General features: G+C 42.1%; 1 protein-coding gene and 1 non-coding gene across 2 annotated transcripts in view; both read right to left on the bottom strand.

The window, feature by feature from the left end:
* Positions 1-15,142, bottom strand: part of IKBKB (inhibitor of nuclear factor kappa B kinase subunit beta) — an 86,131-nt gene that overhangs the window by 12,684 nt on the left and 58,305 nt on the right. The window contains exons 13-18 of the mRNA XM_040346208.1: positions 11,794-11,917; positions 9,455-9,606; positions 7,675-7,736; positions 4,372-4,481; positions 1,587-1,636; positions 1,402-1,501 (exon numbers count right to left, since the gene is read on the bottom strand). Coding sequence (XP_040202142.1) covers positions 1,402-1,501; positions 1,587-1,636; positions 4,372-4,481; positions 7,675-7,736; positions 9,455-9,606; positions 11,794-11,917 — 598 coding nt within the window. The remainder of the gene's footprint in view (positions 1-1,401; positions 1,502-1,586; positions 1,637-4,371; positions 4,482-7,674; positions 7,737-9,454; positions 9,607-11,793; positions 11,918-15,142) is intronic.
* Positions 6,170-6,276, bottom strand: LOC120934125. Its single transcript, XR_005748277.1, has one exon. It is a non-coding gene; the product is annotated as a U6 spliceosomal RNA (small nuclear RNA).

Below are 15,142 nucleotides of genomic sequence, written 5' to 3'. Positions count from 1 at the left end.
CTCTCCCAGGATTGGCTGCTCCACACCTCAGCACGATTGGGCATGCTGAAGTCATGTGGTAACTTTTCTGGGTTTTGACTGGATGTTAGTGATCATAGCAGAAGTTCAGTGTAAGAAATGCACAAAATGCATGTTAACAAGGGGAGTGTAGAGGTGGGCGGGGAGTCTACTGACATCACGACTCCACCCACGAGCTCCGGACAACAAACCCACCCACAGAATTTGCAGTTTTCCATGTCTCATAAAAAGGGAGACATTTGCAGGAGGCATGTATATCCTTATAGATACCCACTGTGGAAGTAGTTTAGAAAAGATGAGAGTGGGGTTTACATCCACTTTAAGGTGTGACATGTTGGGTATCTTGTTACTTGATGCAACCTCGTCTTTTATATTTTACCAAAAATTGGTTAATTGATTGCGTTCGTATGCCCTAAAATTAAGTGTATTTTTTTTTTGCATTTCCTAGACCTCTACAGTAATATTGTATGAAATAAAAATTGGAACTACTATTTAATTTTTTAGGGTGTCTGCTTTCAGAAAATACATAGGGCTAGATTCAGAGAGAATTTACGCCGGGGTATCTATTGATACGCCGCGTAAATTCAAATCTGCGCCGGCGTATCTTCTTTCTGTATTCAGAAAGCAAGATACGCCGAAATTTGCCTAAGATCCGACTGGCGTAAGTCTCTTACGCCGTCGTATCTTAGTTGCATATTTACGCTGGCCGCTAGGTGGCGCTTTTGTCGCTTTCAGTGTAGAATATGCAAATGCGCTAGATACGCCGATTCAGAAACGTACGCGCACCCGGCGGAATTTTTTACGTCGTTTGTGTAAGGCTTTTTCCGGCGTAACGTTGCTCCTGCTATATGAGGAGCAACCAATGTTAAGTATGGACGGCGGGCCAGCGTCGAATTTTGCGTCGTTTGCGAATAGGGCTTTGCATAAATTACATCCACGTCGAAAGCATTGACGATTTGCGGCGGAATTTCGAGCATGTGCACTGGGATTCTTTCACGCATGCGCCGTTCGTTAAAGACGTCATTTACGTGGGGTCATGTTTTATTTGCATAAAACACGCCCACCTCTAGCAAATTTGAATTTGGCGCGCTTACGCCGGCTGATTTACGCTACGCCACCGCAACTTACGGAGCAAGTGCTTTGTGAATACTGCACTTGCCCGTGTAAGTTGCGGCGGCATAGCGTAAATAACATACGCTACGCCCGCACAAACTTACGGCGGGCTACTTGAATCTAGCCCATAATGTTTTGGGAGTTTTATGTAATCTTTAGGCTCTGGGAGCGAAAGGGTTCAAAGGACGGGGGCATAAATGTTGGCACTGCTCTTTATCAACTTATAGATGTTAAAACAAATGCAATCAGCCCCATTATTCGGATAAATACCTGAGCTGGTCGTATATTAAAATAACTCTCTTCTCAAAGCTCTGAATAGCCTGGAGAAGCAAGCGCACCATCTCTTGGCTGTCCCCTCCAGTCCTCTGATCTGTGGAAATAAATACATTGTGATCTAAAATGATGTCCCAGCTTCTGAAGTCCAACAAAGCAGCATTAACAGGTACTCTAAATACCTCTTGGCCTCTCTCGTAGTTTCTTGTAAAGTTCTTTGGCCTGCTCCTCTCTGTAAATGCAAAATAGAATTGTTTTTAGCATCCAACACCTTTAATGCTAGAGCCCCTCTGTCAGGCGTAAAGAGTATCTTTATATACAATTGTGGAAATTTAGATAGACCAGCATAGAGACAAATATGTAGAGAAAATGCTACTGCAAGTTATTTATAACCAGAATTATGCTACTTTTATGATATTGCCATGCCTTTAAACCTTAAAGTGGAAGTCGAGTCAAACCCCAAGTAAGCTTAAATCTACTCGCACGCGCTTCGGCCAATCACAGCACCAGAGCCCACGATACCCGGAAATAGCTCCGGGAGACATGTCGTCGGGCAGAACAGTTACGCCAGGACCGCTGCAGGGGCTTCAATCTAAGGTGAGTATTTCATAATGAGCTAGCATGCTATGCATACTAGCTCATTATGCATTTTGTCTTGCAGGTTTTTTGTTTACAACCACTTTAAAAAATAAGTGCATTCTAAAATAATGTAATGCCATGTCTGACAGCTAGAGAGAGCTCTACAAACCAAGCAGCATGCAATTTCACAAATAGACACCCTCCAGAGGTGGTTCTGGCCAGTTCATTAGATTGTTTTAAGAAAGGCCTGGATTCTTTCCTAAATGTATAGAATATAACTGAGTACTAAGATTTATAGGTAAAGTTGATCCAGGGAATATCCGATTGCCTCTCGGGGGATCAGGAAGGATTTTTTCCCCCTGCAGTAGCAAATGGGATCATGCTTTGCTGGAGTTTTTCACCTTCCTCTGGATCAACTGTGCATATAGAATTGTGTATATGGGATTGTATGATTATATATTTTTTTTGGTTGAACTTGATGTCTTTTTCCAACTCAACTATGGGGTTTATTTACTAAAGGCCAATCCACTGTGCACTACAAGTGCACTGAAATTGGTGCAGTCGCTGTAGATCTGAGGGGGACATGCAAGGAAAATAAAAAACAGCATTTTAGTTTGCACATGACTGGATGATAAAATCAGCAGAGCTTCCCCTCATTTCAGATCTACAGCGACTGCACTTCCAACTGTACTTGCAGTGCAAAGTGGATTTGCCTTTAGTAAATAAACCCCTATGTGACTATATATAGAACAGTTAAACAGTTATCCTAACAATGGTATGTGGCGCATGATCCAGTAAAGCATCCAATACTAAATGAGGTATGTAAAATAATCTGTTAATCAAATCAAGTCCATATAAAGAACCTAAAGTCCATGAAAGTCCTGAATGGTAGTAATAATAGTGGCTGTAGGTAACACTTAGCGGCAGCACCTGAAGCAGAAGCAGACCTCTGAGGGAATCAACAAGAAGAACACAAGATGCGCCAATCTAAGTGCAGAGAGCCGTGGTTTAATAATAAAATAAATAGAATGCACACATAAAAATGGCTACTCACAAACGGAGGTTTTCAACAAGCAGTGAAACAAAGTGGTAAAATGCAGGTGGCAGATGGCAGGATGCGGGCCTGGGGTCACTGCGGTGACATCTTCTTTCAGATTCCCTGTCCTGGGCAGCAGCAAGCTGACGGTGTAGACATCCATGGATGGGAGATCCAGAAGGGACAGGGAGAAGCAGCGTGCGTTCCACAGTGGAACGCAGCGTCCCGTCGTCGCACCGGAAGTGACGTGGGAGTCCAAGCCGGCCAATAGGATTACGCGTTTCACAGCGTCAGCCGTTTCATCAGATCCATGATCCATGTGGATCTGCGTTCCACTGTGGAACGCACGCTGCTTCTCCCTGTACCTTCTGGATCTCCCGTCCTCGGATGTCTACACCGTCAGCTTGCTGCTGCCCAGGACAGGGAATCTGAAAGAAGACACCCCAGGCCCGCATCCTGCCATCTGCCACCTGCATTTTACCACTTTGTTCCACTACTTGTTGAAAACCTCCGTTTGTGAGTAGCCATTTTTATGTGTGCATTCTATTTATTTTATTATTAAACCACGGCTCTCTGCACTTAGATTGGCGCATCTTGTGTTCTTCTTTTTAAACAGTTATCCTGCCTGCCTACCCCCTGTACAAAGGTACACTCTTCCCTGTCTTCAGATGTGTAATTACTTACACCTGATGACCGTGATCTGCCACAATCTTTCCATCCTGTGGATACAATCTTCTGATCCACAAGAGGACTCCATAGAATTCATAGAATTTAAAGGGGATGGACAGAGGCAGCCAGCACAGGGACGATTTTGGCAGAATGTGAAGACTGCAGCAGTTGATGGCAGCAGGAACTGGGAGACCGTGGTGGAGGAGGGATATGATTGAACACCGTTGTTGTGAGATGCTACTGCTATACACCTTATTTGTATGTTGTGGATTGTAGTTCGATTCATAAAAAGGTGATTTTATGGAAGTGCTGCCATCCAGACTTTCTTCATATTGGAACTCCTGAGACGTACAGAGCCAGCACCCTTCGGTGTGTTGTGATGGCGATATTGGTGGAGACTTACTTGGAGCGGTGTTAAACATATTTTACATGGTGGAGGAGGGGGACCGATTTTGTTCAGGTAGGCAAGACAGGATAACAGTACTTTCTGTGAAGACAGAAGTCTCTATCTACATTCTTGTTCTGGATTCTTGTGAATCTACAGCTTTTTGGGGAGTTTATTAAACTAATCAGTCTTCCTATTCATCTCTGGACCTCACTGCACTTTTTTTTTAAATTGACCCCATTAGATATTATTTAGCAACTGGAGAACTGTGGGACCCATCTAAATGCTGATCACCTACATGTCATCCAGAGTCCCACGATGCCTCCTGCCCAGAGGATTTCTTTGCAGATCCACACTGTCTGTTTGCAAGGCCATCATTTTCTCCACTAATTGCTGGACTTCCTGCTCCTGTAAATTACAGACAAAAGATGGAAACTAAAGTAAAAAAATAAAAATGCATATTTCAAGTAGTGTTTCTGGTTATATGAGAACTTTGATGCGCCTAAGTATCTGCACTACACACCCAAAGTACATGAAATAGGGAAGCATGTGAGCTACACATAGGCGAGACTACAGAGGGGATTTTTTGTCCATCATCTTTGCCCTTCTCTCTCATTTAGGCCAACCCAGCAGGTACTTCCATTGTCAATTTCTTTTAAAATTTAAGGACATTTATTTATTTATTTTTCTATGTTTTAGAGTGGAGGTGGAATAAAACACCTGTCATGTTTGCATTGTGGTCTGTACTCCTGTTAAGGAGATTCACCCTCTCTATTTGTCCCGTTTACCATTATCCCAAAAAATCCCAAATGGGGACACTTGCATCAGTTCCAATGACTACCTGGAATTTCCTCTCACTTTCCTGTTGTGGCTATGGGACAGGAAATAAGGAGAAATCTCCCCAATGAGACACATAAGGCAAAAAAAAAAAAAAACCTGACATCATTTAGAATTCTCCCTTACTCTATCTAAGATGAAAAACTGTTTTACTTTTTAAAGTTCCCTTACAAAACAGAGGCTTATGAGGGCTAAGGATGAGCTCAGGCGTGTTCGCAACTCCACATACCCACACCCGCCAGGAAGCTGGCATTCCGCATCGCTAATCGCAGGTAGTGAGACATTTCCCAATCTGTGCAGCCGCAGATTGGGAAATGTGATTAGCGCTGTGGAGTGTCAGCTTTCTGGAGGGTGCGGGCACGTGGAGTTGTAAACACGCCTGAGCTCATCCTTAAAAGGGTAAGTTCACCTTACAGAAAAATCTGTAAAATAAACGCTGTCTGTGTCAATGGATGCAACAGCGGGACTCGGAAGCGTGCCCGCCCGGGTACCCCCATGGAAACCCGGCTCTCCGTGTAGGCATTCAATGGAGGGGAGGAGGGAGGAGTCAGGAGCACTGGCGGGGCACCCCAGAAGAGGAGGATCCACTTATTTCCTGCCACAAAACCCTCAACCAGAGCAAGAAAGTATAACATATCTGTTATTTTTATTAAAAAAAAAATTGAACCTTTACAACCCCTTTATATGAGTGTGCCTTCAGTGCATATTCTATATTCCTAAGCCAACCATAGATGGTTTGAATCTCAATTATTTCAGCAGAGACCTGCCAGGAATCGTACCATCTATGGCAGGGATATGCAATTAGCGGACCTCCAGCTGTTGCAGAACTACAAATCCCATGAGGCATAGAAAGACTCTGACAGCCACAAGCATGACACTCAGAGCAAGAGGCATGGTGGGACTTGTAGTTTTGCAACAGCTGGAGGTCCGCTAATTGCATATCCCTGATCTATGGGCAGGCTGATTGTAGCCAAGTTAATCCATCAATTAACTTGGATACAACTAGCAGGTCTGATTTTATAGCCATTGGTTATAGCTGCTAGCAATAATCACTGTTAAAAAAGGAAAACCTGCAAAGGTAACTTGTTGATACAAGGTAAGAGGTATATATTGCTGATAACGGGAGTTTCAGACACAGCCTAGAAGCAGCGTGTTTATATCCTGCATCAGCTTCTAATGACTACTACTAAGGCTGCATTCACACCTGAGCGTATTGTTTTCAGGCGGAAAGTCCTGTGTTTTTTTTTTTTTGTTTTTTTTTAAATATGGAACGCTTCACGAATTTGCGTGTCATCCTTGCGCAGGGGCCATGCTAATCTTCTCTGTATCGTTCCAATTTTAGTATATGTGCTGCCGAAGCGAGCACAGTCCTGTGTTTTTAACCGCTTTTTTGCCGCAATTTTTAGCATACTTTTTTGCTGCAATTTGCATTGTTTTTGTACAGGTCAAAAGGTCAATGTATAAAGCAGAAAACCGCCTGTAATCTGCCCGAAAAGAAGCTCATGAACTTTTTTGAGCTACATGCATTTTGCTTCAGGAGAAAGAACGCTCAGATGTGAACAGGGGGTCATTTAAACAAATGGGATTTTGCTTGTTGGGCGTTTTGTAACTTTTGAGATGAGCGTTTTACGAGCTAAAAACGCTGAGATGTGAATGGGCTCTAAAGAGCACACTTTGTGGAATTAATGAGTGGTCCGATTCTTGTCTTTGTTTCAGCTCCCTCTAGTGGTGGCCAGGGGAAACTGCAGCAGGGAGAGACGACAGAAACATAACCTCTGGCTCGGGGGGGTTGTGTCTGAACCACTCGATTATAAGCAAAAGAGATTTCTTTTTAAGCAGGCTGCAGGAACAAATACATCCAGATACATTTTAAATGTACACTTATCCTTTAAAATAAGCCACAACAATATGCTTGCAGACTGCAATTTCTCCAACAAATGGTTATGAAGACTAATGATAAATGAATTACCGTATTTATCAGCGTATAACACACACGTTTTCCCCCCTAAAAATAGGGTGCAAAACACGGCGCATGTTATACGCCGACAGTGTACCTCGGAGGGGCACGAGCGCCGCCGGAATTCACCGTCATCTCCTCTCCACTCGGCTCTCACGTCACACACACAGTCCCGCCTCCGCCACCGGCATTGGACCAGTGTTCTGTCCATCACAGGAGCTGGTCCAAGGCAAATGGCAGAGGCGGCACTGTGTATGTGACTGCTGGCACAGAGCCGAGTAAACAGGAGATGACGGCTCAGTGATTTCCTGCATTGAGAGACGATGATGCTTAATCAGGCAGTTGCATTGATGGGGGAGATGGGCGCAGATCAGGCTGCAGATGGGCACAGATCAGGCTGCAGATGGGCACAGATCAGGCTGCAGATGGGCACAGATCAGGCTGCAGATGGGCACAGATCAGGCTGCATTGATGCTCACTGACCATTATTTTGCTTCAAAGTGGTTTATTTAAGAAAAAAAACAAAACTTTTTTCCTTAAACGTCCCTCTTAAATTGGGGTGCGTGTCATGCGCCGATAAATATGGTAATTCCACCTACGTTTGGCCTTAGTGGTTCAGTTATTGCTTGGCAGCATTCTCATTCCCCATAGATACTGTTTTCCCCGTCTATGTCTGTACTGCATGGGATTTTGTGTATTCAGCTATACCACCGAGTTTTATTCCTTACACTCTAGCAAGTGTACTAAAAACTGACAAAGCACTTCTAATTTGTGATGTGGATTCAAATCCAGAATGAGGTCACTTACCCTTCCACACAGCTCAACTGCCTGCTCCATCTCTTTCCAAGTAGACAGCAGCTTTTCAGAGGCTGAAAAGAGATATATATGATGTGAGGATTAACTGAAACGAGCAACCGAGGGACTATTGCATGGAATACATAAGGGCAGATTAGAAGCAAGGTATTACAAAAAAAATTACTTTAAATACATAGCTTTGCATAATGAAAGTTTGTTTCTGCTGTAGTCCTCAAGTCTGTTGTGTTTTTTTACTACACCTTTATTAACCACTTACCCTCCGGAAAATTTGCGTCACTGCGTTACTTTAACTGACAATTGCACGGGCATGTGATGCTCTACCCACATTTATGTCCCTTTTCCCCAATAATAGAGCTTTCTTTTGGTGGTATTTGATTACAACTGCGTTTTTTTTTTTTTGCGTTATAAACAAAAATAGACAGACAATTTAGGAAAAAAAAAAAAACATGGTTTTACTTTCTGCTATAAAACACATCCAAAAAAAAAAAATTTAGGCCAAAATGTATTCAGATACATATTTTTGGTAACAAAAAATCCCAATAAGCGTATATAGATTGTTTTGTGCAAAAGCTATAGTGTCTACAAACTATGAGATATATATATATATATTTTTACTAGTAATAACGGCGATCAACAACTTATAGCAGGACTGTGATATGGCGGTGGACAAATCAGACACTGACACTTTTGGGGGCCAGTGACACTAATACAGAGACCAGCGCTAAAGAATATACACTGTAACTGTACTAATGACACTGGCTGGGAAAGGGTTAGTATCAGGGGCAATCATGGTGTTCCTAGCTGGTGTTTCCTTACTGTGGGGGGAGGTGCATGTACTAGGGGAAGGTATGGAACCATGTCCCTGCTTTGCAGAAACATGGGCTCAATGCCTCCTGTACTGACAAGAGCGGCGATCTGCCTTGTTTAAATAGGCAGATTGCCGTTCTCCCTCTGTACCAAAGGATCGGCGGGTGCCAGTGGACATCAATTTCACAGTACCCATCGCTCAGCTTCTGCTGTGCATGATCACAGTGGGAGCGGACCGTCCTTGCGCCCCAGACACCAAAGTGCAGGATCATGTACTAGGTATCAATTTTTATATACAGACCCAAGAAATGTAATTACATATGGGGACAATAAAAATTATGTATAAACCCAAAACTATAAGGTTTTTTTTTTTTTGGTGTCACACAGCCCATGAATACTTTTTTAAAGCTTACTATATACATTGCAATATGTCGGCACAATAACCATAGATTTAGGCTGCATTGACACCTGAGCATTTCGAAGTCACGCGTTTTTGCCACAATTTTGTTCAGATCACCAATGTTGATGGCATAAAAACGCCTGTAATCTCATGTTCTTTTTTGAGCTTAGGGCATTTTCAGGCATTTTGCTTCAGGTGACAAAAATGCTCCGATGTGAACAGGTACCATTAAAATTAATGGGATTTTGTGCTTGTTGGGTGTTTTTTTTATGAGCTGAAATGCAGCCTCACCAAAATGATGCATTATAAAGACTGAACTATACAATCAGGGAGGCATAATTCTATATCATTTTTAACTGACCTAAAATAGATTGCACATTCAGACTGTAATACGAATGCTAAGTACACTAAGCAAGAGGAAGGTAGCACAAGTGATGTCAGTTATCATTCGGAAGCAAAGCATAGGTGTTACAGCTGTGACAGGGAAAGAGCCCATCATGAAAGCTGCAGGAGTGAAACCAAAAACTTTGCTGGTGGTATTACCCTCTTATAGGCGATACTTACTGATGCCAAACTCCATCTGCTCGCTATACTTTTCTAGATCAATCTGAATACTGCTGCGGAAGAAATCCAATTTAGCCTTTAACTGCTCGCACTCTGAGGTCATCAGATTCTTCTTTTTGGAAAGCTCAGTATTGTATCGTAGTAGGTTAACCCTGAAATACACACCTGGTTAGTGACAGCGCAGAAACAGGAACATATACATAGAAAACCTCAAGCGCTCCCATTTGTTAAAGTGTATATAAACAATACATTTCGCTTATTTGCTCCCTTTTGTCTGTTAAAGCGGTGGTTCACCCTCAATAACAACATTCTAGCATTAAATTAAGCATAGTAGCGCGAGCTACAGTATGCCTTTATTTATTTTTTTTGCCCCGTACTCACTGTTTAATCCTATAGTGAAGATTCAGACTCCCCGTGGGGAATGGACGTTCCTATCCAGAGGGAAGATGATTGACGGCCGGCTATGGCACGTCACGCTCCCCGAAGATAGCCGGAGTAGGTCTCGGCTCTTCACGGCGCTATACGGCGCCTGTGCACAGACTAGGCGCAGGCGCCGTGAAGAGCCAAGTCCTATTTCTGCTATTTCCGGAGAAGCGTGACGTGCCAGAGCCAGCCTTCAATCATCTTCCCTCTGGATAGGAACGCCCATTCCCCGCGGGGAGTCTGAATCTTCACTATAGGATTAAACAGGGAGTACGGGGCAAAAAAAATAAATAAAGGCCTACTGTAGCTCGCGCTACTATGCTTAATTTAATGCTAGAAAAAATAAAATAATTTATAGGGTGAACCCCCTCTTTAAATATACCACTGTAAGCATTTTAAACATTGTATGTATCGCGGTGGACTACAAAACACTTCTACCTCTTATGAAGAGAGGGAGGCGTTATGTAGTCCTAACACAGTGTCATGTATTTTTAACACACTCCCTGTCCTAGGGTGACAATGCTGCTCAGTACGGTTTTTACACAGTACAGGAAGTGTGTTAATGCAGGATTACCAGCTTAAAATAATGCAAAAGAGTTTGTGAAGAAGAAGAAAAAAAAAAAAAAAAGCAACCACCATATCCAAGAACAGGTACACTGCAATTATATACCTTTTTGTTCTTGCATTAAATTGGATGTAAACCCGCTCTCATCCTTTCTAAACTACTGCCATAGTGCTGATCTATAAAGATATAGATGCCTCCTGCATGTATCCTTACCTGTCAAATGTCTCCCCTCTGTCTGTAATAAGAACTGAAAAACTGCAGATTCTGTGGGTGGATCTGTTGTCTGGAGCTCAGTGGGTGGAGTTGTGATGTCAGTAGACTCCCCGCCCTCCTCTACACTCCCCTTGTCAACATGCATTTTTTTTCATATGTATTCCTTACACTAAAATTCTGCTATGATCACTAACATCCAATCAAAATCCAGAAAAGTAACCACATGACTTCAGAAAAGAAGTGGGGGTGGGAATAAAAAAATAATGCCCGTCTCCAGGCTAGTGCATAAGATATGTAAATAACCTGTCACTCACAGCAAGGGGGCGGAACGGACTAAGGTTTTTCTCTGTAAGTCCGTTTTATTTCACTGAACAATAAAAGAGGATTGCTCAGAGATGGATTAACTCTGTGTGGCAAGACTGGGCACAGCCGATAGGAAATCTTATACTCTACATTGTGACATCAAAAAAATTAAATAAAAAAAAAATGTGGGCTTACATCCACTTTAAGGTACACTTTTAAGCATTAGCTTGTTGCCCAGGGCAATCACTTTCTCCCTCTCACAGTACAATGGGGAATGATCGTATGCTCTGGGTTGGGCATCAACCAAAATTGTTTCACAGAGCCCAGTAAAGACTTTGCGCGCCACTTGTTGGAAAGGGAAGTATGAAACATCCTTTTTTACAGGGTGGTTTTGCCTTTTTATTATGGTGACAGGGTCTTTATAAATAGACGACAGAGCTTCTAAACTTTGCATATTCTATCTGTATGCAAAAGAAAAAAATAATAATAATAATACATATTTATCATTTACTATTAATAATAAATAATAATAATAATAATAATAATATTAATAATAATAATAATATTAATAATAATAATAATAAGAAAATAAAAAAAGATTGTACACCTTAGCAAAATGTATGTCTGTGTTGAATGGACCAGCTTGGAAAAATAATTTTGGGCTAAAATATCAAAAAGTTATTCCTATGTCTCAGTGATCTGACCCCAATACCAGTTCTATAAGTAACAAAAACATGTGTGGAAACATTGAAAACACATGCGTGCGTGATTGTGATTCAGTATGTAGTACGGTAACAGGGGCCCAAGGCATAGAGGAGATGTGCTTATGCCTTACATAGTGGCACGTTGTCCCATCTGCAGCTTGGCACAGTCCTCTTTCAACATTCGTATTGTCTGCCAGATCTGCCCCCACACTCTGCGGAGTTGCACATAGGACAGGGGGTGTTTGGGTTCCTGCACTGGAAACAGATCATAAAAAGGATGGAGTCATTTAAACATCAGTGTAAAGGATTGAAGATTACATACTCCCTCACTATAGAATAGAGCTCCATGATTAATCATAACAAACGAATGAAAAAAATAAATAAAAAAAATCATTAAGATCGCGATTCTACCCCCCTCAAGATCTTTACAAAGCATTTTCACGATTAAGTGTAGAGAGTTCTCTGCTCACAGCTGTCAAAAACAAAAAACAGGCAGCCTGCCAAGTTTATCACAACATTGCTTAGGCAAAGAGAAACATTGGGGGTTATTTACTAAACGCAAATCCACTCTGCACTACAAGTGCACTTGTAAGTGCAGGCGCTGTAGATCTGAGGGGAAGCTCTGCTGATTTTATCATCCAGTCATATACAAGCTAAAATGCGATTTTTTTTTCCTTGCATGTCCCCCTCAGATCTACAGCGACTACACTTCCAAGTGCACTAGCAGTGCACTTGTAGTGCAAAGTGGATTTGCCTTTTGTAAACAACCCCCATTGTATTTCTGTTCTTTTAGGTCAAAGGAATGAACTTCAGTCTGTAAATGAGGTCAGTTTAACTACTTAAAGCGGTGGTTCACCCATAAAAACGACTTCCCCCTATTACACTGCCCCCCCGCATTACAATACGAATATGCCATTAATTTTTTTTTGGCTGCTGTACATACCTGGGTACAGCTATTCACCGTGTCCTCCGGGTTGCGAGTCCCGCGGGAGTGGGCGTTCCTACCATGGCGGTGATTGACGTTTTGACTAAAAAATGAGCTCCCCCCGTCGCGTAAGCCGCGTAACGACTGGCGAAAGGAGCCGAACTGCGATGCGTAGGCGCAGTATAGCGCCGACTCGCCGTTCGGCTCCTTCCGCCAATCGTGACGCTGCTTACGCGACGGGGGGAGCTCGTTTTTTAGTCAAAACGTCAATCACCGCCATGGTAGGAACGCCCACTCCCGCGGGACTCGCAACCTGGAGGACACGGGTGAATAGCTGTACCCAGGTATGTACAGCAGCCAAAAAAAAATTAAAGGCATAATCGTATTGTAATGCGGGGGGGCAGTGTAATAGGGGGAAGTCGTTTTTATGGGTGAACCACCGCTTTAAAAGACTAAACCTTTTTCTGACACATGTTGCTTACAAGTTAAAATCAGCATTTTTTCTAGAAAATTACTTGTAACCCCCAAATATACACACATACAACACACACACGCATACCGTATATATATATATATATATATATATATATATATATATATATATATATATATATATATATATATATATATATATATATATATATATATATATATATATATATATATATTTAGCAGAGAATAAATTGGCGGTTGTTGCAATATTTAGTGTCCCACTGTATTTGCACAGCGGTCTTTCAGATGCAATTTTTGGGTAAAAAATACACTGTAATGAATAAGTAAAAAACTAACCAGTAAAGTTAGCCCAATTTTTTTGTACAATACAAAAGATGATGTTACGCCGCGAGAATCGTGATCTTTATTCTAAGCAAAAACAATACCGATTCTCATTTGGGCCAGAATCGTGCAGCTCTACTATAGAATAAAAGGCATAATCTACCTTTCGTAAAAAATTACTAAATGTACCTATATTGCAAAAAGAAAAAAAATGTGCATTTATTGATTAGTTTGCACTGGAGCCTGGAAAGCATTGCAACCGCATTCTGTGCTCCTGCGGACCATTTCTCCAGCCCAACCCCATACAGGATGTACAGACCTCAGTCATGGAGCTGGAGTAAGTTGTGCTCTTCTGCTCAGCTGAGAAATACGGGTCCCTCTGCTGCAGTGGAACAAGGGATTTACACAATTTACCATTCACAGATCCATGACATATAAAAAGTAAAAAATGTAGGATACCGCAGAGAGAAAAAACCCTGCAACTCAGGCCAGGATTGGAGGGGGCTGGAGAATGGAAACATGCTTATGTTACACCATCGCATACGAGCACATTATGAAATACGTGCCTTATGCCGAGTACACACGGTCGTTTTTAAAAACGTCATTTAAAATGACCGTGTGTGGGTAAAACGTTGTTTTATGTCTTCTGAAAAACAACCAAAAAAAAATTCGAGCATGCTTCAATTTTTGTGTCATAAATAATCACAGTGTATAGCTAAAACGACGTTTAAAACAACGTTTTTAAACCCACGCATGTTCAGAAGCAAGTTATGAAGCGAGCTTAAATGGAACAGAGTGCCGCCGTATGTGCTGAACGTAACCGCGCTTTGCTAGAGCATTTTGAAAAAACGATGGTGTGTAGGCAACGTCGTTTTTTAAAATGAAGTTTGAAAAACGTTGTTTTTTTTCCATGAGAAAAAAAAGGGATTTTTAATACAGCTTACCTGTAAAATCCTTTTCTTGGAGTACATCACGGGACACAATGCAGCATATTCATTACTATGTGGGTTATATGGAGTACCTTCAGGTGATGGACACTGGCAATCTCAAACAGGAAATGCCCCTCCCTATATAACCCCCTCCCATAGGAGGAGTACCTCAGTTTTGTAGCAAGCAGTATGCCTCCCAAAATGGTCCCCAAAAGAGGGGTGGGAGCTCTGTGTCCCGTGATGTACTCCAAGAAAAAGATTTTACAGGTAAGCTGTATTAAAAATCCCTTTTTCTTTATCGTACATCACGGGACACAGAGCAGCATATTCATTACTATGTGGGATGTCCCAAAGCAATGCTTACAATGAGGGGAGGGAGAACATCTCCAAGACAAAAGGATTTAATTTAGGAGGTATACTCAAATCATAATAAATCCAACTTAGTTGAGAAAAATAATTTTAAATATTAAATTTAACTCAAAAGGGAGCCCCCGGAATCCGAGGGTCTCAAACTGCAGCCTGCAGTACTGCCTGCCCAAAGGCTGTATCAGTATTCCTTCTTACGTCCAACTGGTAGAATTTTGTAAACGTGTGGACAGAAGACCAGGTTGCCGCCTTGCAAACTTGAGCCATAGGGATCTGGTGGTGTGCTGCCCAGGAGGCGCCCATGGCCCTAGTAGAATGAGCCTTTAATGATAACGGAGGAGGCAACCCTTTCAAGCCGTAAGCCTGAGTGATTAACTGCTTAATCCATCTAGAGATGGTGGACTTTGCAGCTGCCTGCCCCTTCTTGGGCCCATCCGGTAAAATGAACAACACATCTGTTTTCCGGATCTTCTCTGTAGCTTTAAG

The sequence above is a fragment of the Rana temporaria genome, chromosome 3 (assembly GCF_905171775.1).
Source record: "Rana temporaria chromosome 3, aRanTem1.1, whole genome shotgun sequence".
NCBI lineage: Eukaryota > Metazoa > Chordata > Amphibia > Anura > Ranidae > Rana > Rana temporaria.
The sequence above is the reverse complement of the archived record's forward strand: the minus strand, read 5'-3'. Positions and strand labels throughout refer to the sequence as shown.